This window comes from Lepus europaeus, chromosome 15 (assembly GCF_033115175.1).
Source record: "Lepus europaeus isolate LE1 chromosome 15, mLepTim1.pri, whole genome shotgun sequence".
Lineage (NCBI taxonomy): Eukaryota > Metazoa > Chordata > Mammalia > Lagomorpha > Leporidae > Lepus > Lepus europaeus.
The window spans coordinates 92,422,424-92,448,525 of NC_084841.1; the positions used below are offsets into that span (position 1 = coordinate 92,422,424).

At 43.7% G+C, this 26,102-nt stretch overlaps 1 protein-coding gene across 4 annotated transcripts in view; it reads right to left on the reverse strand.

Moving 5' to 3' along the window:
• The window catches only part of TENT2 (terminal nucleotidyltransferase 2), an 83,929-nt gene that overhangs the window by 57,471 nt on the left and 356 nt on the right, over positions 1 to 26,102 (reverse strand). For all 4 annotated transcript variants that reach the window (XM_062212505.1, XM_062212506.1, XM_062212502.1 and 1 more), the window contains exons 2-4: positions 10,180 to 10,353; positions 9,873 to 9,962; positions 4,908 to 5,145 (exon numbers count right to left, since the gene is read on the reverse strand). In XM_062212505.1, coding sequence (XP_062068489.1) covers positions 4,908 to 5,145; positions 9,873 to 9,962; positions 10,180 to 10,316 — 465 coding nt within the window. In that variant the 5' untranslated portion in view covers positions 10,317 to 10,353. The remainder of the gene's footprint in view (positions 1 to 4,907; positions 5,146 to 9,872; positions 9,963 to 10,179; positions 10,354 to 26,102) is intronic.

The following is a 26,102-nucleotide window of genomic DNA, read 5'->3' on the forward strand; positions in this document are numbered from 1 at the left end:
TGCATGGGAGACCAGGAGAAGCACCTGGCTCCTGGCTCTGGGTCAGCGCGGTGCACCGGCTGCGGCGCACTGGCCGCGGCGGCGATTAGAGGGTGAACCAACAGAAGGAAGACCTTTCTCCCTGTCTCTCTCTCTCACTGTCCACTCTGCCTGTCAAAAAAAAAAAAAGGAGAAGAAGAAAAAAGGGGGGTGGGGGTGGTGAAAGGGGGCAGGTGTGGTGGCACAGTAGTTAAGACGCCACTTAGAATGCCTAAATTCTGTGTCAGTGCTTAGGATTTGGGTTCCTGTTAAACTTCCAATCCAAGCACACATCTTGCGAGGCCAAAGGTGATTGTTCTAGTACCTGGATCCCTGCCACACACACAGGAAACCTGGATTGATCTGTAGGCTCTAGGCATCAGCCTAGCTCAGCCCTGGCTGCTACAGGCATTTGGGGACTGAGCAGAAATACGTAAGATCTGTGTATGTACGTGTGTATGTGCTCTGTCTTTTCTGTCCTGTCACTTTGCCTTTCAAATAAATAAATTAAATATTAATATTTTTAAAAAGTAATTGCTTGCTCTCTTTTCCCCATAGTAAGGCAGGTGGAATAACACTCAAGAAATTGGTCTGGGGGGCTGGCGCTGTGGCACAGCGAGTTAAGCTGCTCCCTGTGATGCTGGCATCCCGTATGGGTACCAGTTGGAGTCCTGGCTGCTCTTTCCATCCAGCTCCCTGCTAATGGACCTGGGAAAGCAGTAGAAGACGGCCCAAGTGCCTGGGCCCCTGCACCCACGTGGGAGACCTGAATGAAGCTCCCAGCTCCTGGCTTCCACCTAGCCCAGCCTCAGCCGTTGCATCCATCTGGGGAGTAAACTGTGGATGGAAGATCTTTAATTCTGCCTTTCAAATAAAATAAGTAAATCTTAGAGAGAGAGGCAAAGGAAAAAACCAATTTGAGGTGTGTGTTGTGGTACAGCAGGTTAAGCTGTCCCCTGGGACACTTCCATCCCATACTGAACGGCCTGGGATGCAATCTTGCCTCTGCTTTCGCTCCAGTTTTCTGCCAATGCACCTGGGAGGCAGCAGATGATAGCCCAAGTTACCTGGGTTCCTGCCACTCACATGAGACCTCGCTGTTGCAGGCATTTGGGGAGTGAACCAGAAAGAACTCTCTCTCTTTCCCTCTCTGTCACTGTCTTTCAAATAAACAACAACAACAACAAAAAAAAACTTTTTTAAAACAAAAAGAGGGGCTGGCACTGTGGCGCAGTTGGTAAAAGCACCAGCCTGTGTTGCTGGCATTCCCTATGGGTGCCGGTCCTAGTCCCAGCTGCCCCTCTTCCAACCCAACTCTCTGCTATGGCCTGGGATAGCAGTAGAAGACGCCCCAAGTGCTTGGGCCCCTGCTCCCATATGGGACACTGGGAAGAAGACCTGGCACTAGGCTTCGGATCGGTGCAGCTGCGGCCGTTGCAGCCATCTGGGGAGTGAACCAACGGAAGGAAGACTTTTCTCTCTGTCTTTCACTGTCTATAACTCTACCTCTCAAATAAATAAATAAAATCTTTAATTTAAAAAATGGGCTTAATGGCTTACATACGCTAGTATTAAAACCCTCCTTAAAGTGAAAGATTTTTACATATTCATTCAGAGAAATGAACTGATTTTGATTACACCAAAGGCTTTCACAATATAGTATCAAGAGAGACTCTTCAAAATGAGAAGCAAAGAAAGGAGAAAGAACAGGGGAAGAAGGGGATGGTAAAACAGCCTGAGTCAGTCTTTTCTAATTTTATTTTGGTTTTTCCTGCTTCCTATTGGTTTTGGTAAGATTGTTTTTCCTACTTCATGTTAAAAGAATTACAAAGGAGAAAAAGAACAGTCTTCTCAATTGTGCTAGGATAACTTGACCAACAGCAAAAGAATGAAGCTGAGGTGCTGGCACTGTGGTGTAGCAGGGAAAGCCACTACCTGCGGCACTGGCATTCTGTATGGGCGCCAATTTGAGTCCCAGCTGCTCCACTTCAATCCAGCTCCCTGCTAACGTACCTCAGAAGCAGCGGAGGATGGCCCAAGTACTTGGGCCAATGTACCCACGAGGACGATCCAGAAGAATCTCCTGGCTTCCTGGCTTTGGATTGGTCCAGCTCCAGCTGTCGCAGCCATTTGGGGAATGAACCAGCAGATGGAAGACCTCTCTATCTCTCCCTCTCTCTTTCTGTCTCTTCCTCTCTTTCTCTGTAACTCTGACTCTCAAATAAATAAATATTAAAAAAAAAAAAAAACTCAAAATGGATCAAAATATTAAATGTTAGAACTAAAACCAGGCCAGCACCGCAGCTCACTAAGCTAATCCTCCACCTGTGGCACCAGCACCCCAGGTTCTAGTCCCGGTTGGGGCGCCGGATTCTGTCCCGGTTACTCCTCTTCCGGTCCAGCTCTCTGCTGTGGCCCAGGAAGGCAGTGGAGGATGGCCCAAGTCTTTGGGTCCTGCACTCGCATGGGAGACCAGGAGGAAGCACCTGGCTCCTGGCTTCGGATCAGCACAGCGCACCTGCCATAACAGCCATTTGGGGGGTGAACCAACGGAAGGAAGACCTTTCTCTGTCTCTCTCTCTCTCTCTCACTGTCTAACTCAGCCTGTCAAAAAAAAAAAAAAAAAAGAAGAAGAAGAAGAAGAACTAAAACCATAAAATCCTTAGAACAACATATAGGCATTAATTTTTATGACTTTGAAATGAGCAATGGTTCCTCAGATATACCAACAACACAAACAAGTGAAGAAAAACAAATCAACTGGACTACATAAAAATGAAAAGTTTTTGTGCTACAAAGCTCACCAGCAAGAAAGTAAATAGCAAGTCACAGAATGGGAGAAAATATTTGGAGATCCTTCACTTGACAAGGGCCTAGTATTTAGAATATATAAAGAACTCTTACAACTCAGCAATAATAAAAACTCAATTTTAAAATAAGCATAGAATATAAACACACATTTCTCCAAAGACAAATGCAACAAGCAAATGAAAAGACAACATCATTAGTGATTAGCGAAATGCATATCAAAATCAAGATGAGAGCCCAAATCTCACCCACTAGAACTGCAATAATCACAAAGTAACAAGGCTCTCATGTACCAGCAAGGAAGTGAGGATACTGGAACACTCAGATGCTGACGATGAAAATATAAAATGGTGCAACCATTCTAGAAAACACTTTGACAGTTCCTCAAAATACTAAAGAAGTTAACTCCAGACCCATCAATCTCACATGTAGGTACATATCCAAGAGAATTAAAAACACACACCCACACAGAAATTCATATAGATATTCATAGCATCATTATTCATAATAGCCCATAGGTGGAAACAACCAAAAATGTACATCAGCTGAGGAATGCAATAATAACATGTGATATTTCCATATAGTGGGATATTATTTTATTATAAAAAGGAATCAAAGACGCTGGCACTGTGGCATAACATGCTAAGCCTCCTCTGCCTGTGGCGCTGGCATCCCACGTGGGTGCCGGTTCATGTCCTAGCTGCTCCTCTTCCTATCCAGCTATCTGCTTTTGGCCTGGGAAAGCAGCAGAAGATGGCCCAAGTCCTTGGGCCCCTGCATTCACATGGGAGACCTGGAAGAAGGTCCCGGTTCCTGGCTTCAGATTGGGCTAGCCCTGGCTGTTGCAGCTATCTGGGGAGTGAACCAGCAGATGGAAGACCTTTGTCTGTCTGTAACCTTGCCTCTCAAATAAATAAAATCTTTTTTAAATTTTTTTAATTTTTATTTATTTGACAGAGTTATACAGTGAGAGAGAGAGAGAGAGAGAGAGAGAGAGAGAGAGAGAAAGAGAAAGGTCTTCCTTCCTTCCTTCCCCAAAATGGCCACTACAGCCGGGGCTACGCCAATCCAAAGCCAGGAGCCAGGTGCTTCTTCCTGGTCTCCCATGCGGGTGCAGGCGCCCAAGTACTTGGGCCATCCTCCACTGCCTACCCGGGCCACAGCAGAGCACCAGACCGGCAGAGAAGCTGTAACTCTTTCAAATAAATAAAATAAATCTTTAAAAAAAAAAAAAATGATCAAGTAATAAACAGCAACATAACTAAGGAACGAACCAGATATTTCTTTTCTGACCCAAAATTTTCTGAACATGTGCTATGTTCTAGGCCTATGTTTATTGCTAGAAGCCCAGAGATGTGTACAACAAAGTATTTACACTTTCTTCAGGCTTCTTCTGAGCCGACTACTGTCATTTTTCTCAAGAGTGGGACAGCTCTGTGAAATGCAAAAACAGCAAGACTGAGCTGCAGACAGTCAGCAGAATGCAGACGTTCACACCATACACGTCCCCGTCACCGGGAGGTGTTCAAGGTCTCACCGAACACAGGGGAGAGAAAACTTGCTTCTCACACCAGGTGTTCAGTAACTCATTATTCCCAGTGCTGTCATTTTCCAAGAAGTACACTTTAAACAGTTTCATCTCATTTATGTGAAACTCTGCTTAAACACTGCTTCTGATAAACGCAGCACTCAGTGGCTCCTGGACTCCCCATTTTAAAAAAACTCCCCATCAACACAAACACCCCAGAAGAAAACTCTTTTTAATCCTTTATTACCATAACCATATACAAACTCTTCTGTAACCAGAACAAGAGTCTGCTAACTAACAAAGTACAGGTATCTGCATCAACACCCAGATTTTTATGAATCAGGAAAAATCTGGTATCCTGATAGCTGCACTACACAGAAGCATAACTAATAAAAACAAAATAATATTTCGACAGAAATCTGGGTAAAACAGTACTTTAAACAAAAAGAGGCATGTTCTACTTATTTCAGGACATTAATTATTTCTGATTCCTCTAACATGTTATTTATATTAAAATCCAAAAAGGTAAAACTAAAGTCTACATTATTATTACCTTATCTTTGGCCTCAGGTAGTGTGATTTCTCTAGGTTCTAAAAATGGTATTTCTCGAAAAGGTGGAACACATCTGACTATATCTGGTACAAAGTGTGCATGAAACACTGGCGGCACTGAGTATCTTCGTTCACCTGATAAAGGCACTATCTGGTTTACTACGGTTGGCTCTTGATGGGGTGAATGGAAACGCTGCCGTTTACCGTCAAGAGGAAGGTTTTTTTCATCGCTTAATCTCCTGAAAACAAACAACATATTTTAGTAATTAAGAATATAAACTTCTGATAACTAATTGAAAAAAGTGAAATACACAATTATAACATGATAATTATATGACTTCTTCAGGAAAGCCACATTATTCACTCTTAAAAAATCTTCATTTTCAGCACAAGAAATGCCTCTTCATACCTCAGAAAAAGTGAATAGTAATAACGTATCTAGAAAAACAAACTATACATACATCTGAGACTGGGTCTCCCACACTGGATCTACCCCGATGCTTCATCTCAGCAGTGAAAACTTTGGAGCAAAATGTCTGTTTAAAGAATCACTAAGGGAGCCAGCACCGTGGTGCAGTGGGTTAAAGCCCTGGCCTGAAGCCCCAGCATCCCATAGGGGCACCAGTTCTAGTCCCAGCTGCTCCTCTTCCCATCCAGCTCTCTGCTATGGCCTGGGAAAGCAGTGGAGGATGGCCCAAGGCCTTCGGCCCCTGCACCCACATGGGAGACCCAGAGGAAGTTCCTGGCTTCTGGCTTCAGATCGGTGCAGCTCCCACCGTTTACAGCTATGTGGGGAGTGAACCAGCAGATGGAAGACCTCTCTCTGTGTCTCTACCTCTTTTCTGTAACTCTGTCTTTCAAATAAATAAAATCTTTAAAAAATAACAAAACAAAACAAAAATCACCAAGAACTAAAGATACAAATTCTAAGAAAAGGAACAGGAGATTAAATGAGCTAAGTATTATAGATTAAAAATCATCCTTGGATGGGGCCGGCACTGTGGCTCAGCGGGTTAATGCCCAGGCCTGAAGCGCCAGCATCCCGTAAGGGCACTGGTTTGAGACCTGGCTGCTCCATTTCCAGTCCAGCTTCTGCTATGGCCTGGGAAAGCAGTAGAAGATGACCCAAGCCCTTGGGCCCCTTGCACCCACACGGGAGACTCAGAGGAAGCGCCTTGCTCCTGGATTCGGATCAGTGCAGCTCTGGCCATTGCGGTCATTTGGGGAGTGAACCATCGGATAAAAGACCTCTCTCTCTCTGCCTCTCCTCTCTCTGTGTAACTCTAACTTTCAAATAAATAAATATTTTTTAAAAAATCATTTTTAGAGCCGGCGCTGTGGCATAGTGGGTAAAGTCGCCGCCTGCAGTGCCAGCATCCCATATAGGCGCCGGTTTGGGTCCCAGCTACCCCACTTCCAATCCAGCTCTCTGCTGTGGCCTGGGAAAGCAGTGGGAGATGGCCCAAATCCTTTGGCCGCTGCATCAGCTTGGGAGACCTGGAGGAGGCTCCTGGCTCCTGGAATAGGATTGGCACAGCTCTGGCCACTGCGGCCAGTTTGGGAGTGAACCAGCAGATAGAGGACCTCTCTCTCTCTCTGTCTCTCCTCTCTCTGTGTAACTCTGACTCTCAAATAAATAAATAAATATTTAAAAAAAAAAAAAAAAAAACAAGCAAATACACCTGTGTTCTGGCTAACCCCAGGAAAGACAACATCACATGCCTTCCCAAAAAGTTATAAAGATACCGGACAACTAAAGAAATGTGAAAGTGAACTGAACTTCAGATTATAGCAGCTGTTATTAATTCTTGGGCACGATCAATGTATCCTGGGAATATGGGAGAACACCCAGGGTTTTAGGAGGAATAAGCTGACGTTCTGGGATTAAGTAAAATGTCAACAATTTCCATATGGTTCAGAGGAAAAAAATCCACTAGAGTAAAAACAAAAAGAGGCAGAAATAATAAAATATGGCAATATTTAATTGAATACTCCAGGTAAAAGCCATAAAGATACTCATTGCATCACTCTAAGTTTTGGAAGAAATTTAACAATTTTCAAAATAAAAAGGGGAAAAATAACTAAAAAGCAAATATATGTTGGGAAAAATTATTTATATGACATTAAGCTTTTCATGCAGGTAATATTTTATGCCATAAACAATGGTCCAATGCCTTGTAAACTCTAAATGCTACAGATCAGAACCACCCGATGTTTTTATCATAATACTACTGTGGGATTATGTCAATTCCTATCTCCTTGATAGATTTACAGTATACAGTATTAAATACATAGGAGGTTTTTTTTATTTTCTAAAATGCATTTATGTATTTGAGAGGCAGAGACAGAGGGAGCTAGACAGCTCAATCCACCAGTTCACTCCCCAGATGCCCACAACGGCCAGGAGCCAGGTCAAACCAGGAGCTGAGAACTTAGCACAGGTCTCCCACATGGGTGGCAGGAACCATCACTACTGCCAACCAGAGTGCACACTGGTAGGACAATGGAGTGAGGAAGTGGAGTCAGGAAGTGGACCCAGGCATTATGATATGGGACACAGCATCTCACCTGGTATCTGAACCATCCCATGTGTGCTGCTTTTAAATATAAAAATAATTTAGAGTTATATATGCCACATATCTTCCATTCAGAATGCCAACTTTAGTTTTAGAAACATGTATAACTGGGGCAGGTGCTGTGGTGTAGTGGGATAAGTCGCCACACATCACACTCACATCCCAAGTGGGTGCCAGTTCAAGTCCCAGCGGCTCCACTTCCAATCCAGTTCCCCACTAATGTGCCTGGGAAAGCAGCGGGAGATGGTCCAACTACTTGGGCCCCCGCACCCAAGTGGGAGACCCAGAAAAAGCTCCTAGCTTCAGACCAGCCCAGCTCCAGCTGTTACGCCCATTTGAGGAGTAAACCAGAGGATGGAAGATCTCTCTCTCTCTCTCTCTGTGTGTGTGTAACTCTGCTTTTCAAATAAATAAAATAAAACTTTTAAAAAAATGTATAATTACAAATAATGGAACTTATTTTCAACCATGATTCAGAAATCAGCCATCAGGGAAATGTCTAATAAACGAAAATCGGAACACAGTCAATACCGTCAGAATCATTACACAACCGTCCCCCTGACAACCCTAAAGGACGATTTCTGCTCATAGGCATGAGGTTCAGGAGACCACTAGATGTCAAATCCCCGCTGTGTCACTGCTAACCTGCGTGCTTCTCCTCAACAGGGATACCAGCATCTGCCTAGGAGACATCAAAAAAAACTCCTTATAAAGTCCTTAGAACAATGCTTACTACATAGTGAGTGACTGATTATTCTCTGCTTGCATTATTACAGGCTTTAAAGTTATAGCAACATTTCACAATGTATTGTCAAATGTTATTTTAATAGCATTCCTTACATTCTATTATAATTATTTCATGATATATGAATTTTCTCACTGAATAGGTAAGTGAAAATAAATTGGCTCCTCATTTGATTGCAGAAAGTCTTATGTCTATGTAGAAATTTTTACTCTATGATTATCTGGTATCATGGATATATACATCATACTGTCTCTATAAGATTTAAATAAATCAAAAGAAAAACATACAGTAACTTGACCAGAAAGAAAGAGTTATGGGCCGACACCGTGGCTCAACAGGCTAATCCTCCTTTTGCGGCGTTGGCACACCAGGTTCTAGTTCCGGTTGGGGCGCCGGATTCTATCCCGGTTGCCCCTCTTCCAGGCCAGCTCTCTGCTATGGCCCGGGAAGGCAGTGGAGGATGGCCCAAGACCTTGGGCCCTGCACCCGCATGGGAGACCAGGAGAAGCACCTGGCTCCTGGCTTTGGATCAGCGCGATGCACCGGCCACAGTGCAACGGCTGCAGCGGCCATTAGAGGGTGAACCAACGGCAAAAAGGAAGACCTTTCTCTCTGTCTCTCTCTCTCTCACTATCCACTCTGCCTGTCAAAAAAAAAAAAAAGGAGTTATGGGTGGCCAGCATTGTAGCATAGCAGATTAAGCTGCTGTCCGTGACACCAGTATCCCATGCGGGCACCAGGTTCATGTCCAAGCTATTCCACTTCCGATGCAGCTCCCTGTGAATGGCCTGGGAAAAGCAGAAGATGGCCCAAGTGTTTGGGCCCCTGCCACCCATGTGGGAGACTCAGAAGAAGCTCCTGGCTCCTGCCTCAGCCTGGCACAGCTTTGGCTGTTGCAGCCATCTGAGGAGTGAACCAGCAGATGGAAGATTTCTCTCCTCCTCTCTTTCTGTCTCTCCCTCTCTCTTTTAACTCTTTCACGGAAGTAAATAAATCTTAAAAAAGTTACAATGCTCTTGGCATTTATTTAAAAAAAAAATTTCTAAGCCCTGGCACCTCAGAATGTGTATTCAGACAAGGCCCTTGCAGCAGTAATTAAGTTAAACTGCAGTCTTTGGGATGGGTCCAAACCAGTATGACTGCTGCCCTCAGAAGAGATGCACGGAAAACAAAGACAGGGACAACCACATGAGAACATGGTAGGAAGAAGGTAGCCACCTACAAGCCAAGGAGAGAGGCTTCAAATGAAACCAGTCCTGCTCACACCTTGATCTTGAACTTCCAGCCTCCAGAACTAAGAGATTAAATAACAACTCAGTTATTTAACGTCCCTAGTCTGGGGTACTTTATTATAGCCATGTGATGATTTAGTCAGAAATCTCAACCAGAAAGTAGCTTGTTGAAGAAATACAGCTTCATTCCCTCCGAAACTTATAATAATTTCAATAATTAAATCAACAAAAGAATCCCTAAAATTGATAAAGCACATAAGAGTTTTAGAATTCTGTGGCTGATGGGATAATACAGGTCCTAGAAAACAAAGTTTAGAACATATTGTCTATAAATTTTAATGTAAGATGCCCTGTTATACAGTTCTCCAAACTGCATCATTTTCTCCTAAAGTAATTAAATGAAAAGTACTTACTTCCTTCCTCGAAATAATGGAGAAGCTGAGGTCTGTATTGGACTGACATTTCCATATGTAAGCTGCTGTAATGACACGGCCCTAGACAAGCTACCAAAAACAAAAACAAAAAAGAACAGCAGTATAGTCTGTATATTTCTTTTTCTTAAAAACAAACTTCAGAGAAACTAAATACTTCACTAATTAAAAGAAAACAAGAAATGACAACACTTTCTCTACCTTCAAACATTTCATACAAAAAAAGCTCCACGTTCAACAGAAAATGAAATTTATAAACAAGTTGAGTCAAAACAACACCATAACTTACTCTGCATTCTGAAAGTTGAATTGTGCATCTATAAACTGCTGGTGTGAGTAAAGACTTGGAGACAGGGTGAAGAAGTTACTATGCTGCTGATGGCTTGGAGTGAAGGGCGGGCGACCCAAGATTGAATTTGGGAACATGCTCTTGTTCACCGTTAGTGAACATGTATTCTTCTACCTAAAAAAAATTTTTTAAAAAACAGTACTAAATTATTATACTGAACTATTCAGTAGCTAATTATGTTATTTAAAATAATTGGTTACCAAGTTATACATTTCATTTGCAGTTTTTTTTTTTATTTTTATTTATTTATTTGACAGGTAGAATTACAGACAGAGAGAGAGAGAGAGAGAGAGAGAGAGAGAAAGGTCTTCCTTCCGTTGGTTCACTCCCCAGATGGCCTCAATAGCCGGAGCTGCGCCGATCCGAAGCCAGGAGCCAGGTGCTTCTTCCTGGTCTCCTATGCGGGTGCAGAGCCCAAACACCTGGGCCATCCTCCACTGTCTTCCCAGGCCACAGCAGAGAGCTGGAATGGAAGAGGAGCAACTGGGACTAGAACCTGGCGCCCATATGGGATGCCGGCGCTGCAGTGGAGGATTAGTCTAGTGAGCCACGGCGCCAGCCCCTGCAAAGTTATTTTTTGAAATTTAAACAAATCTATTAAGTTCCACTGTAACAAAAAAAAAAAAAAACTAACAATGATTTTAAATCTCAATTAACTATAGTACTCAAGTAACAGCAAAACATATGTATGTTTCTAATTTTATGATGAATTTACTTAACAAGTTTACCCCAACATTAATAAAGCTTTTAGAGAATCAAGTTATCATACTCTGAGAAATAAAAGGAAGCCATTCAAGAGACACACTAAATGAAATCTCACAAATTCTTAAATTTATTCTCAATCCAATTTATAAAAATGTATATGGGGCCAGTGCTGTGGCATAGCAGGTGGAGCCGCTTCCTGCAGTGCCGGCATTCCATATGAGCGCTGGTTCAGGTCCCAGTGCTCCACTTCTGATCCAGCTCTCTGCTGTGGCTTGGGAAAACAGTGGAGGATGGCCCTAGCACTTGGGCCCCTGAACCTACACCCGTGTGGGAGACCAGGAAGAAGCTCCTGGCTGCCGGCTTCAGAATGGCACAGCTTGGGCCACTGAAGCCAGCTGCGGGGTGAGCCAGCGGATGGAAGACCTCTCTTTCTCTCTCTGCCTCTCTGTAACTCTGCCTTTCAAATAAATAAATGAATCTTTAAAAAAAAAAAAAGTATAAGCCAACCTGATTACTAGGATTTGGATCTTACAGATTTGATCAAAAAGAAAGGTAATTTCTTTTATCTAATTTAAAACTGAGATTCCTCTCAGTTTGCATAATGTATACAAAAGGCTTCTAATAAAAGAGGGCTTTATTTCACAAGAATTACGAAAAACCATCAAAACAATTAGAACACATCACTGGGAGATGGCATTAAAGATGCTAGCATCACCTGCATCCAAATGGGAGCAGCTGCTTAGCTTCCAATTCAAATCCCTACTAATGTGCCTGGAAAGGCAGTGAAAGACAGTCCGCGTACTTGGGGCCCTGTCACCCATGCAGGAGACTTGGATGGAATTCCTGGCTCCTAGCTTTGGCCTGGCCCATTAGAAAACTTTTCTCGACAAAAATTAGAGAGAAACTATGCAGCACAATAACCACAGAGTCTATGACACGGTTAGTAGTCCACCAAGGAAAAGTCATACCAGCTATTTATCAACCTATAAGGAAGCCAACTAGTTGACAGACCCCACCTACACATTTGGAGGCTTCCAATTCCAGCACCCTTCACTTACAATAGTTATCTCTAAGGCTGGCACTGTGGCCAGCAGGTCAAACCACGGCCTAGAACACCAGCTTCCCAGATGAGTGCCGGTTCAAATCCTGGCTGCTCCACTTCCAATCCAGCTCCCTGCTAATGTGCCTGGGAAAGCAGAAGATGGCCCAATTCCCTGGGCCTCTGTACCCACACAGGACACCTGGAAGAAGCTCCTTGCTCCTGGCTTCAGTATCCATTTGTGGAGTGAACCAGCAGCTAGAAGATTCCTCTCTCTTTGTAACTCTGCCTTTCAAAAAAAAAAAAAAAAAAAACTTTAAAAAAAATAGATACCCATGATTCACAAGATTTTTTAAAAATATATATTTATTTGGGGCCGGCGCCGCGGCTCACTAGGCTAATCCTCCACCTTGCAGCGCCGGCACACCGGGTTCTAGTCCCGGTCGGGGCACCGATCCTGTCCCGGCCAGCTCTCTGCTGTGGCCAGGGAGTGCAGTGGAGGATGGCCCAGGTCCTTGGGCCCTGCACCCCATGGGAGACCAGGAGAAGCACCTGGCTCCTGCCATCAGATCAGCGCGGTGCGCCGGCCGCAGCGCGCTACCGCAGCGGCCATTGGAGGGTGAACCAACGGCAAAAGGAAGACCTTTCTCTCTGTCTCTCTCTCACACTGTCCACTCTGCCTGTCAAAAAAAAAAAAAAATATATATATATATATATTTGAAAGGCAGAGTTACAGAGAGGCAGAGGCAGAGAGAGAGAGAGAGAGAGGTCTTCTACCCACTGACTCACTCCCCAAATGGCAGCAGCAGCCAGAGCTGTGCCAATCCAAAGCCAGGAGCCTGGAGGTTCTTCCTTGTCTCTCACTTGGGTGCAGGAGCCTAAAGACTTGGGCCATCTACCACTGCTTTCCCAGGCCATAGCAGAGAGCTGGATCAGTAGTGGAGCAGCCAGGACTTGAACCAGCGCCCATATGGGATGCCGGAACAACAGGCAGCGGCTTTACCAGCTGGGCCTCAGCGCCAGCCTCTGCAAGATTTTTTAAAAGACCTGAGAATAAATGGAAACAATATTGGGAAAAAATTAACACATCAAGAAACAGGGTCTCTAATTGATGAAAGGATATTATATTTAAAAAACAAGAATAGGCTATTTTAAAAAGAGAGGCAGGAAGGCATTTGGCCTAGCAGTTTAGAGTCTCTGGCTCCCAATTCCAGCTTCCTGCCAATGAAGACTCTAGAAAGGCCATAGGTGATGGTTCAAGTGGTTGGGCTCCTTCCACCCATGGAGAGATCTGAATTTAGTTCCCAGCTCCTGGCTGAGCCTATCTTGGCTAGTGTGGGCACCTGGAAAATGAACCAGATGATGGGAGCTCTTTTTGCCTCTGCTTCTTTCCCTTTCAAATAACTTGTTTTAATTTTATTAAAATAGGGGCCAGCGCTGTGGCGCCTGAAGCACAGGCGTCCCATATGGGCGCCGGTTCAAGACCCAGCTGCTCCACTTCCTGTTCAGCTCTCTGCTGTGGCCTGCGAAAGCGGTAGAAGATGGCCCAACTCCTTGAGCCCTTACACCCACGTGGGAGACCGGGAAGAAGCTCCTGGCTTCGGATCGGCACAGCTCTGGCCATTGCGGCCATCTGGGGAGTGAACTATCAGATGGAAGACCTCTCTCTCTCTCTCTCTCTCTCTCTGCCTCTCCTCTCTGTGTAACTCTTTCAAATAAATAAATAAATCTTTTAAAAAAATAAAATAAAATGAGCTCTTGAAAACTACAAATTAAAAGCAGAACTATCTAGTAGAAAGTTTAAAGATAATGCTGAAATTTATTAGAAAGATGAAAAGGAAAAAATACTGGGAGTCAAATAGGCAGAGCAACAAGAAAAGGAAGTAAAAGAGAACCAAATTATGTGACCCAATATCAAGCAGTGCACCAGAAGATCTAGGAATAACAAAGAAAATACACAGAAATTAAATTAAATAAAACAAGAAAATGTCCAGGCTTGGCAGAATCAAATCTTAGACTGAAAAGACCAAACAAGGACAAACTTCAAAACTTAATTAAAAAAAAAAAAAAGCAACTCATATTTTGGTGAAATAAAGAATACCATGAAAAACAAACTTACAAATATTCCAGAGAAGAGGAAAGTGATAAAAATGGAGTTAGGAATCAGAATGTGGGACAGTGGATTAAGCCTCTGTGACGACGCTGGCATCCCTTAATGGAGAGCCAGTTCAAGTCCTGGCTTCTCTGTTTCTGATCCAGCTCCCGGGAAGTACACCTGGGAGAGCAGTGGATAATAATGCAAGTACTTGGGCCCTTGCCGCCCACAGGGGAGATCCAGATGCAGTTCCTGGCTTATTGCTTCAGCCTGGCCCAGCCTTGGCTGTAGTGGGCATTTGGGGACTGAACCAGCAGGTAGAAGATCTTTCTTTGTCTCTCCCTCTTTCTTTGTCACTCTGCCTTTCAAGTAAGTAAATAATAATTTTTAAAGAGCTTAAACAGCTCACTTTTTAAATTTATACTTAGTGAAAATGAAGATTTAGCAGTTTTCATACCATTTCTTAACCTGTACATACATACACAAAAGTTGTAATATGAATGGGTATTTATATAATACATATAAAGAAATGCAATATATACTAAATTATAAAAACTATCACATCAGATCTCATTCAAAACACTGACTTTGATTCAAACCACAGACAACATATTACCACCAGAAAACAAGAGTTCTTCAATCTGCTTTAGCAAGCCCTTACCTATTATTATAAGAGAATGTAAAAAAGAAAACTAGGGATTGTATTAAGATGATCGAGTAGGGAGGGAGCTTACCACTCTAGTCTAGGAAAAGGTAGTTTTAAAAATGTAGAGCCCAAGCAGTCTCAGGGAAGAGTTAGGAAGAAAACGACAGAGGAAAACCCCACCCCAATCAGAGGGACACAGTGGACCTACATGGAGGGTGGCGCACACACAAATCAGGACACCAGCAGCCAAGAGCCTCTGCACCAGTGTTGGAGAGTGAGATGAGACCAGACTGCAGCAGCCTAAGCCACTGGTGATAAAAGCTGCAGGAAAAGCCTGGACGGAATCTGCCTTGGAGCCCTGTGGGGGATAATACACCTGCAAAACTAGAGGAGGGAAAAAGGGAGGAGGCATGTTTCTCTCTCCCTAATCACCCCGCAACGATGTTTTGTAACAAGCCCATACAGAGCAGGTGCCATTTTGGACAAACCTACAGCTGTGCCAGCTCGTGTATGCGCCCAGCAATCAGCTAAGTCTGGTGGGGAGAACTGACAGGTGTTCATGACTATAGGAGGCTTGTCTGCCAGGGCTTTGAAAACCCAGAGGTTGTGTGGGGAGGCTCAGGGTGTGCCTGGGACTTCGGCAGTCACTGTGGGAGGCTCCACATGCTCAGGGCTGCCTGTTCCCTGGTGAGGTACACTGCTGGAGAGTCTGCCTACACCAAGGACTGCACAGATCCTTTCTGTGGTCCCTGTGGATGTGAGGATGAATATTACACCCACTGGGGCTAAGTGCCCAGGCATTGGTCTCCTTTGAGGAGAGGAAATGAACTGAGTCTATACCAACAGAAGAAAAACCTCCCATCTGCTTTAAAAAAAAAAAAAAGAGGATATTTATTTACCATGCCCAACACTCCCTTCGCTATGGAGCACTGAATACAGAGCTCCCTGGCCACACCCACCACACACTAGGTATTCCCTGAGAGCAGACATTCCACTAATTAACAAAGTCCAAAGATAAAAGCCGCCACAGCAAAAATAAATAAATAAATAAAACAAAAAGAAGAAACCAATGAATACCTCCAAAAATGTCAAATAATAAATGCACCAATTCAAGAAACAATAAGGAATACAACATGGTGCTCCCGAAAGAATTCATCACTTCAATACTAGATTGTTAAGATGAAGAATTTGAAGAAATCCAAAAAATGAAGTTCAAAAAATTGATCATAAGATTACGTAAGTGTAATAAGGAAATGGATAAACTAATGAAATCAGTACATGACATGAAAGAAAATCTCTCCCATGAAATCGAGATCTTAAAGAGAAAGCAAAATGAGCTCTCGTTCCCTGCCCGCTGGCTGAGATCCGGCTGCGTCCATTCTTCTCAGCAACTTCTGGTCCCCGCTGGCTTCTCCGGCTCTGCAGAGTGGACAATGAGAGAGAGACAGAGAGAAAGGTCTTCCTTTGCCATTGGTTCACTCTCCAATGGCCGCCGCGGCTGGTGTGCTGCGGCCAGCGCACCACACCGATCCGAAGCCAGGAGCCAGGTGCTTCTCCCGGTCTCCCATGCGGTTGCAGGGCCCAAGCACTTGGGCCATCCTCCACTGCACTCCCGGGCCATAGCAGAGAGCTGGCCTGGAAGAGGGGCAACCGGGACAGAATCCGGCACCCTGACCGGGACTAGAACCTGGTGTGCCGGCGCCGCAGGTGGAGGATCAGCCTATTGAGCTGCGGCGCTGGCCCCATGATTTCTTGTATCTGTCGTGTTCTCTATTGTTTACAGTTGATAATATAGTTGCTCACCTCTCCTTGCTGCTTCTTCACTGGACTGAACTTTCCTGGGATGTGGGGACCCTGACAATTCACCTCTATTCAAATTGTTGAATATACTCTGTGTATAGCAGAGTGTCCCAGAAGGGGCTGAATAAAAATTACTGTAGAAAGAATTTCACAATATGTTCCAGAACCATGATTCAGAAGGGAGCAGAATCTTTTAAGAGTAGTAAAGAACCATCGGAGTAGGAAAAGAAATTTCTGTAGCTATGAGAGATTTGAAATCTTTTGAAGTTCTTACAACAAGGGACACATTGTCTTTTGGAACAGAATCTAAAGGAAGGGAGATGAGTATTTTGATCTAGTTGTTTTTAAGATAAAGGTCTTTCCTCTGTGGAAGAAAAAAAAAAACTCCTACATGGAGGATCTTTGAGACCTCAGAGGAAAGCAAGGGTCATCAAAGAAGGAGATACTCTTCTCAAGAGAAGAGAACATCCAATTTGCTTATGGCCATGTCCAAATACCAACAGAATCTATGGTCACAGAAAGCCTCCACAGCCCTGGCAGCCCACAACAAGAGCCTCGAATGATCACTGATGTCATAAAAAAAGAGTGTTAATTGTTAAAGGAACAGCAGTAGTCACTGTGCACTTGCTCCCCAGGTAGGACCTCTGTCCTTATTGAATCGTAATATGAGAATTGACTGCAAATTCTCTCCCCAAACTGTACTCTATATGTTGTGTGTGGGCATGGGGGCAAATTGTTGAAATCTATGACTAGCATGGAGTTGGTCCTCTGTATATAAAGTCATACTAAAAATAATCCATAATGAAGAAGGAGATGGGAGAGGGAATGGGAGGTGGGATGGGAGCAGGGTGCGGGGCATGAGGGAAAAAAAAATTTAAAAAAAAAAAAAGAGAGAGAGAAAGCAAAATGAAATCACAGAAATGAAGAATTCGATAAAACAAATAAAAATGCAGTGGAAAGCCTTAACAGAATCAATGAAGGACAAAGACAAATTGCCGGAAATTATACGGTCAGACAAAAAACAAGAAGAGAAATTAGAAAACTAAAAAACATTGCAGAGGGGCCCGGTGCTGTGGCGCAGCAGGTTAAAGCCCTGGCCTGAAGTGCTAGCTTCCCATATGAGTGCCAGTTCTAGGCCCAGCTGCTCCTCTTCCGATTCAGCTCTCTGCTACAGCCTGGGAAAGCAGTAGAAGATGGCCCAAGTCCTTGGGCTACCAGCACCCACATGGGAGACCCAGAAGAAGCTCCTGGCTCCTGGCCATTGCAGCCAATCAGGGAGTGAACCATCGGATAGAAGACCTCTCTCTCTCTCTCTCTCTCTCTCTGCCTCTTCTCTCTCTGTGTAACTCTTTCAAATACAGTAAATAAATCTTTAAAAAAAATAAAAAATATTGTTGAGAATCTACAATATACTATCAAATGACCCAACATAGGGTTCTAGGAGTTCCTGAAGGCATGGAAAGACATAAAGGATGACAAGGCCTTTTTAGTGAAATAATAACAGAAAACTTCCCTAATTTGGAGAAAGGGAAATCCAAGTACGGGAAGCATATAGAACTCCTAATAGACATGACCAGAAAAGATCTTCACCATGACACACTGTAATCAAATTCACCACAGTAAAACATAAAGAAAAAAATTCTAAAACGTGCACAAGAGAAATGCCAGATTACTTTCAGAGGGTCTCCAATTAAGACTCACAGAGGAAACCCTACAGTATAGGAGAGAATGGCAAAATATATTTCAAGACTTAAGATTAAAAAAAAAAAACTGTCAGCTCAAAATACTGTACCCCACAAAGCTCACATATAAGGATGAAGATGAAATAAAGACCTTCCATAACAAACAGAAAATGAAAGAATTTGTCTCCACCCATCCGGCATTACAAAAGAAGCTTAAGAATGTGCTGTGTACAGAAACAGGGTCATCATTACGAAAAAGGTAAAGGAAGGAAATTATAAAAAAAAAAAAAAAAATGTACAAAAGATCCAAAGTAAAAAATAGAAATAATTATGGGAAAATGGCAGGGTAAAGTCGTTTCCTAACAATAGTCACCTTGAATGTAAATGGCCTCAACTCTCCAGCTAAAAGACACAGACTAGCTGAACGGATTAAAAACAAAAGCCATCTATTTGCTGCTTACAAGAAACACCAACAAAGATACATGAAGATGAAACTGAAAGGAAGAAAAAAGATGTTCTGTGCTAACAAAAACCAAAAAAGAGCTGGTGTAGCCATCTTAATATCACACAAAATAGACTTTAACACAAAAACTGTTAAGAGACAAAGAAGGGCACTACGTAATGATTAAAGGATCAGTTCAATAGGATGATATAACTATTGTAAATGTATATGCACATAATTAAGGGTACCTGGCAATTTAAACAAAATGTTAAGCGATCTAACAAGAGACATAGACTCCAATACAATACTAATGGGGGACTTTAATACCCCACTTCCAGCAATGGACAGATCAACCAGACAGAAAATCAGCAAGGACACAGCAGAGTTAAATCTGTAGACCACATGGACCTAACAGATATCTACAGAACTTTTCATCCTACACTTAAAGAATACACATTCTTCTCAGCAGTGCGTGGAACTTTCTCTAGGACTGACAACATACTAGGCCATAAAGCAACGCTCAGCAAATTCAAAAAAATCTAAATCATACCATGCATCTTCTCGGACCACAATGGAATGAAGCTGGAAATCAGCAACTCAGAAACCTCTAGAACTTATGCAAACACACAGAGACTGTATAACATGCTCCTGAATGAACAGTGGGTCACTGAGGAAATCAAAAGACAAATAAAAATTTCTAGAAACAAATGAAGATGACAACACAACATAACAAAATTTATAGGATACAGCCAAAGCAGTGTTAAGAGGACAGTTTATAGTAATTGATGCCTACATCAAGAAATTGGAAAAGCATCAAATAAATGAGCTATCAAAGCAACTCAAGGATCTAGAAAAACAACAACAAACCAAACCCAAAACTAATAGAAGAAAAGAAAGAATTAGAGAAGAAGAGAAGAAATCAACAAAATTGAATCAAAAATAAAAGATCAGCAAAACGAAAATCTGGTTTATTGAAAAGATAAACAAAATTGACAAAACATTGGTCCAACTAACCAATAAAAGGAGAGAGAAGACCCAAATTAATAAAATTAGAGATGAAAAAGCAAATGTAACAACAGACACCACACAAATAAAAAGAATCATCAGAAATTACTACAAAGAACTGTATGCCAACAGAGAAATCCAGAAGAAATGGATAGATTCCTGGATACATACAATCCACCTATATTGAGTCAGGAAAACTCAGAAAACCTAAACAGATCCATGACCAAGGTGGAAACTGAATCTATAATAAAGACCCTCCCAACAAAGAAAAGCCCAGGACCAAATGGCTTCACTGCTAAATTCTTCCAGACATTTAAAGAACTCCAATTCTTTTCAAGCTATTCAAAACAACTGAAAGGGAGGGAATCCTCCCAAATTCTATGAAGCCAGCCTTATCTTAACTCCTAAACCTGAAATAGATGCAACAGAGAAAAAGAACTACAGACCAATTTCCTCTACAGACCAATTTCTCACTAACACAGACACAAAAATCCTCAACAAAATTCTAGCCAATTGAATTCAACAATACATCAAGATCATTCAGCCAAATCAAGTGAGATTTATCCTTGGTATGCAGGGATGGTTCAACATTCACAAATCAATCAAAGTGATAAATCACATTAACAAACTTTAGAACAAAAACTATATGATTACTTCAATAGCTGCAGAGAAAGCAGGTAATAAAATACAACACCCTTTCATGATGAAAATTCTAAGTAAACTGGGTATAGAAGGAAGATTCCTCAACACAACCAAGGCAATTTATGACAAACTCACAGCCAGTGTCCCATAGAATGGGGAAAAGCTGGAAGCATTCCCACTGAGGTCCAGAAGCAGACTAGGATGCCCTCTGTTATCACTGCTATTCCTGGAAGTTTCAAGAAATAGAAATCAAAGGGATACAAATTGGGAAGCAAGAAGTCAAACTATCCCTACTTGCAGATGACATGATTCTATATATAGGGGATCCAAAAGACTCCACTAAGGGACTATTGAAACTCATAGAAGAGTTTGGTAAAGTCCTAGAATATAAAATCAATACACAACAATCAACAGCCTTTATATACACAGATAATACAATGGCTGAGAAAGAACTTCTAAGATTGGCCAACACCGCGGCTCAATAGGCTAATCCTCCGCCTGTGGCACCAGCACCCCAGGTTCTAGTCCCGGTTGTGGTGCCGGATTCTGTCCCAGTTGCTTCTCTTCCAGTCCAGCTCTCTGCTGTGGTCTGGGAGTGCAGTGGAGGATGGCCCAAGTGCTTGGGCCCTGCACCCACATGGGAGACCGGGAGAAGCACCTGGCTCCTGGCTTCGGATCGGTGTGGTGCGCTGGCCGCAGCACACCAGCCACGGCGGCCATTGGAGAGTGAACCAACGGCAAAGGAAGACCTTTCTCTCTCTCACTGTCCACTCCACCTGTCAAAAAATAAAATAAAATAAAATAAAATAAAATAAAATAAAATAAAATAAAAATTTGGAGAAAAAAAAGAAATGCATGTAATCTGTATACCTTAAATAAAAGGTTTCTTCTTAGAGATAAAATAAATAAATAAAAAGAGGGGAAAAAAAAGAAACAATCCTCTCCCAACTGCTGACCTGTACTCCCTGACATTCGTTGGTCAGAATAAGTGGACAAACAGCTTGAAATAAGAGGCACTCCCAGGACTCCCTTTATTAGAAATGCATTCATTAATCATGTACTGCTGGATTCGCAGCTGACAACCAAGACCTTGTTCTACCCTTCACCAAGGTCAACACTCTTCTCAGCCTTCTTTTCCTTGCTTCCCCGACCTAACTTCCCACAAAATATAATGCCCATTTCCAATGGATTTAGGAGAAAATAATATTAGCAATGATTCAGTGTAATGAATTTTGCTTGACATTTCATTTTGTCAGAATACAGATACTATAATCAAAGAAAAGGATTTTTTTTTAATCTAGAAAATTAAAACTGTTCTGCTTTCAGGTTTACTTAAGTCAGTTCGTAGTTAAAAGGCAAGGCACTTTTTTATTTTAAAATTTATGGAACTAATGTTATGGTGTAGCATGTTAAGCCACCATATGTAAACTACCACAACCCATCGAGAAGCGGCTGCTCCACTTTTGATCCAGCTCCCTGCTAACGCACCTGAGAAGGCAGTGAAGATGGCCCAAGGTGCTTGGGCCCCTTCCACCCATGTGGAAGACCCAGATAGAGTTCCTGGTTCCTGGCTTCAGTTTGGCCCAGCCCTGGCTGTTGCAGCTATTTGGGAAGTGAACCAGTGAGTAGAAAATACCTTTCCTCTTCCTCACTCTCTGTAACTCTGCCTTTCAAGTAAATATTTTAAGAGAGAGGAAGGGACAGAGAGAGAGAGACAATCCATCCATTCAGTCACTCTCTAACTGGCTGCAACAGCCAGTGCTGGCCCAGAGCAAAGGCAGGAGACTGGAACTGCATCTGGGGCTCCCATGAAGAGTGCAGTGGTCCAAGCACTTGTGCCATTTTCCACTGCCATCTCAGATGCATCAGCAGGGAGTTGGATTCAAAGTCAAGCAGCAGGTCCACTTCTGGTCCAGCTCCCTGCCAATGCACCTGGGAAAGCAGGAGAGGAAGTCCCAAGTATTTGGGTCCCTGCAACCATGTAGGAGATACAGAGGAAGCGCCTGACTCCTAGCTTCAGCCTGGCCTAGCCCTGGCCGTTGCTGCCATTTGGTGAGTGGACGGGCGGACGGAAGAAGGATCTCTCTCTCTCTGTCCCTCCCTCTCTCTCTGGATAACTGACTTTCACATAGATGAATCAATCTCTTTTACAAAGGAAAAGGAAGTGGAACAGCTGGGACAAGTCCTGGCACTTGTAACGGCATTACAACACCATAGGCAGCAGCTTAACCCAATGTGCCACAACACCAGCCCCAAGTCTAGGCACTTTATATCTATCAATAACATGCTGTGTTTTTCCTTTGCACCCAAGTAAGATCCTATACACACGCATCCAGACTTGAAAACCTAAAATGAAGTTAACAGCAAACTTTACTTTATTTCTTATTTCGTATCCCATGATATGATCAAATCCAAACTAGTGACAAGTTAGAACTACTCCACAAAGTTAATGACCACATTATCCTGGGCTTACAACTGAGAACAACTCCACAGCCAAAAGTTCACTCTTGGTGCAGATATCTAATCTCGCCTTTCCAAAACCTCAGATAATCATCAGAGCTTCCGGAGTCTCTCTAATACAAAATATCTATCAGGCTCTCCTCAGCATGAATCTTGGTCCTCAAGTCCAGATTTCAAAGTAAAAAGAATCATTCCTGGGAAATTTAACCTATGGCATTCAACGTAGGGTATCCTGCATGACCATCTAAAGATGTTTTTTAAAGATTTTTTTACCTATTTATTTTATTCATTGAAAGGCAGAGACAGAGAAGGATCACTCATGCACTGGCTCATCCCGCTAGCACCATGCCAAAGCTAGGAGTCAGGAACTCAGACCGGGTCTCCCATGTATGAAGTGGGTCCCAAACACCTGAGCCACCATCCGCTGCCTCCCAGGATGTGCATGAGCAGGAATCTGGAAGCAGGAGCAGAGCCGGGACTCAAACTCAGGCTCTCTGACAGATTGTGGGCTTCCCAAGAGACATCTTAACCACTGTACCAAATGCCCACCCCTTAATTTCTTTTTCTAATACCTTTGAACACTGATTTGGCTGAAAATAAAAATACCACCAAACAATAATCTATTGTTAATAAGAGATCATTTTTTTTAAAGATTTACTTATGTATTTGAAAGGCAGAGTTAGAGAGAGGCAGAGGCAGAGTTACAGAAAGGTCCACTGGTTCACTCGCCAGATGGCTGCAACTGCCAGAGCAGCACCAATCTGAAGCCAGGAGCCTGGAACTTCCTCCGGGTTCCCCATGCGTGTGCAGGGGCCCAAGCATCCATGCTATCTTCCACTGCTCTCCCAATCACATAAACAGAGAGCTAGATTGGAAGTGGAACAGCCAGGATTTGATCCAGTACCCACATGGAATGCTAGCACCGCAGGCAGCGGCTTTACCCGCTGTGACACAGCACCGGGCCCATAAGAAATCATTTTTAAAGCAGAATATGGGGAGCCAGCACTGTGGTACAGTGGGTTAAAGCCCTGGCCTGAGGCGCCGGCATCCCATATGGGTGCCAATTCTAGTCCTGGCTGCTCCTCTTCCGATCCAACTCTCTGCTGTGGCCTGGGAGAGCGGTGGAGGATGGCCCAGGTCTTTGGGTCTCTGCGCCCACATGGGAGATCCGGAGGAGGCTCCTGGCTCCTGATCAACACAGCTCTGGCCGTTATGGCCATCTGGGGGGTGAACCAGTGGATGCAAGACCTCTCTGTCTCTACCTCTCTCTGTAACTCTTTCAAATAAATAAAATAAATCTTAAAAAAAAAAAAAAAAAGAGGCCTGTGCTGCGGCTCAATAGGCTAATCCTCCGCCTTGCGCCGCCGGCACACCAGGTTCTAGTCCTGGTCGGGGCACCGGATTCTGTCCCGGTTGCCCCTCTTCCAGGACAGTTCTCTGCTATGGCCTGGGAGTGCAGTGGAGGATGGCCCAAGTCCTTGGGCCCTGCACCCGCATAGGAGACCAGGAGAAGCACCTGGCTCCTGGCTTTGGATCAGCGCGATGCGCCGGCCGCAGCGCAACTGCTGTGGCCATTGGAGGGTGAACCAATGGCAAAGGAAGACCCTTTCTGTCTCTCTCTCTCTCTCACTGTCCACTCTGCCTGTCAAAAAAATAAATAAAATAATAATAATAAAAAAAACAGAATATGGGGGGCCAGGGCTGTGGCATAGCAGGTAGAGCCACCACCTGCAGTGCCAGCATCCCATATGGCACCAGTTCAAGTCCCAACTGCTCCACTTCCGATCCAGCTCTCTAGTATGGCCTGGGAAAGTAGTAGAACATGGCCCAAGGCCTTGGGCCCAAGCACCGTCGTGGGAGACCCGAATGAAGCTCCTGGCTCCAGATGGGCACAGCTCCGACCGCTGCAGCCAATTGGCTGAACCAACAGATGGAAGACCTCTCTCTCTCAGCCTCTCCTCTCTGTGTAACTCTTTCAAATAAATAAATAAATAAATAAATATTTAAAAAGAACAGAATATGGAGTTTCATAGATTAAAATCCAATAGAACTATTAATATACCACTTTTTTTTTTTTTGGACAGGCAGAGTGGATAGTGAGAGAGAGACAGACAGAGAGAAAGGTCTTCCTTTTTGCCATTGGTTCACCCTCCAATGGCCGCTGCGGCCGGCGCATCTCGCTGATCCGAAGCCAGGAGCCAGGTGCTTCTCCTGGTCTCCCATGCAGGTGCAGGGCTCAAGGACCTGGGCCATCCTCCACTGCCTTCCTGGGCCATAGCAGAGAGCTGGCCTGGAAGAGGGGCAAGCAGGATAGAATCCGGCGCCCCGACCGGGACTAGAACCTGGTGTGCCGGCGCCGCAACGCGGAGGATTAGCCTGTTAAGCCACGGCGGCAGCAATATACCACTATTAAGGAGACTTCCTTCAAAAATTTAAATCTTTGCTTTATATTCTGAACAAAGCACCTCTTCACTAGTACAGACAACATGTAGGAATTGCTACTCCACATTGTATGTGATAGTGGGTTTCACAAAGTTCATAATAAACAAAATCCAGATGCAACTGGCAATGTCCTATTTTTTGCTCAGTCTGTACCTGACTATAACATAGAATACTCTGGCTAAAACTTCAACTGCTTGAAAAACCTTTCTATCAGTTCTTGCCTTATCGAGAGAACCTAAAAGACTGATTGCTGAGTAAGACTGACTCTATGGGAAATCATACACGTTTACATGTAAATAACAAAATATATGAGACAAAGTAGTAACAAACTAGTTGATAAAGGGAATTCCTAGTGATAAAGTATTTGGTCTTGTATTTACAATATGGAGTTTATATCCTGAATTTAACCTCTGAACAAATTAAGAGAGCACTCAGGGTTATACATTCCTTTATGAGGATTCATTGAAAGCAAAAAACTACCCACGATAAAGAACAGAACAGAATCCATCTACCTGCCCAAGCCCCTCTGATGCGGTAAACCCGCTTCTTATCTTCCCAGGACACTAAGTCCAGCTCCCAAATCCTGCTGACCACTGTCAACCCCACCTTCAGGCTGGGAACACGACATTCCTTTTCCGTTAAGAATTCCGCCCAAGCCCTCAAACAGAACCCAGTCACATGGCTCCGAACAGACTTTCTGAGAGGACTGGCCAGTGTCCCGTCGCGCGCGGCCCCAGGCACACCCGCACACACCCGCTGCAGCCATCGGCTGCCGAGCAGCCCAAGTCCACACCCGCAGCGCTGCCGACCGGCGCACACCGCACACGCTCCGCGGGTTCGAGTCCGCGCCCCCTGCAAGCTCCGAGGGCTGGAGGGAGCCGAGCCCACCCCGCAGACGGGAGACA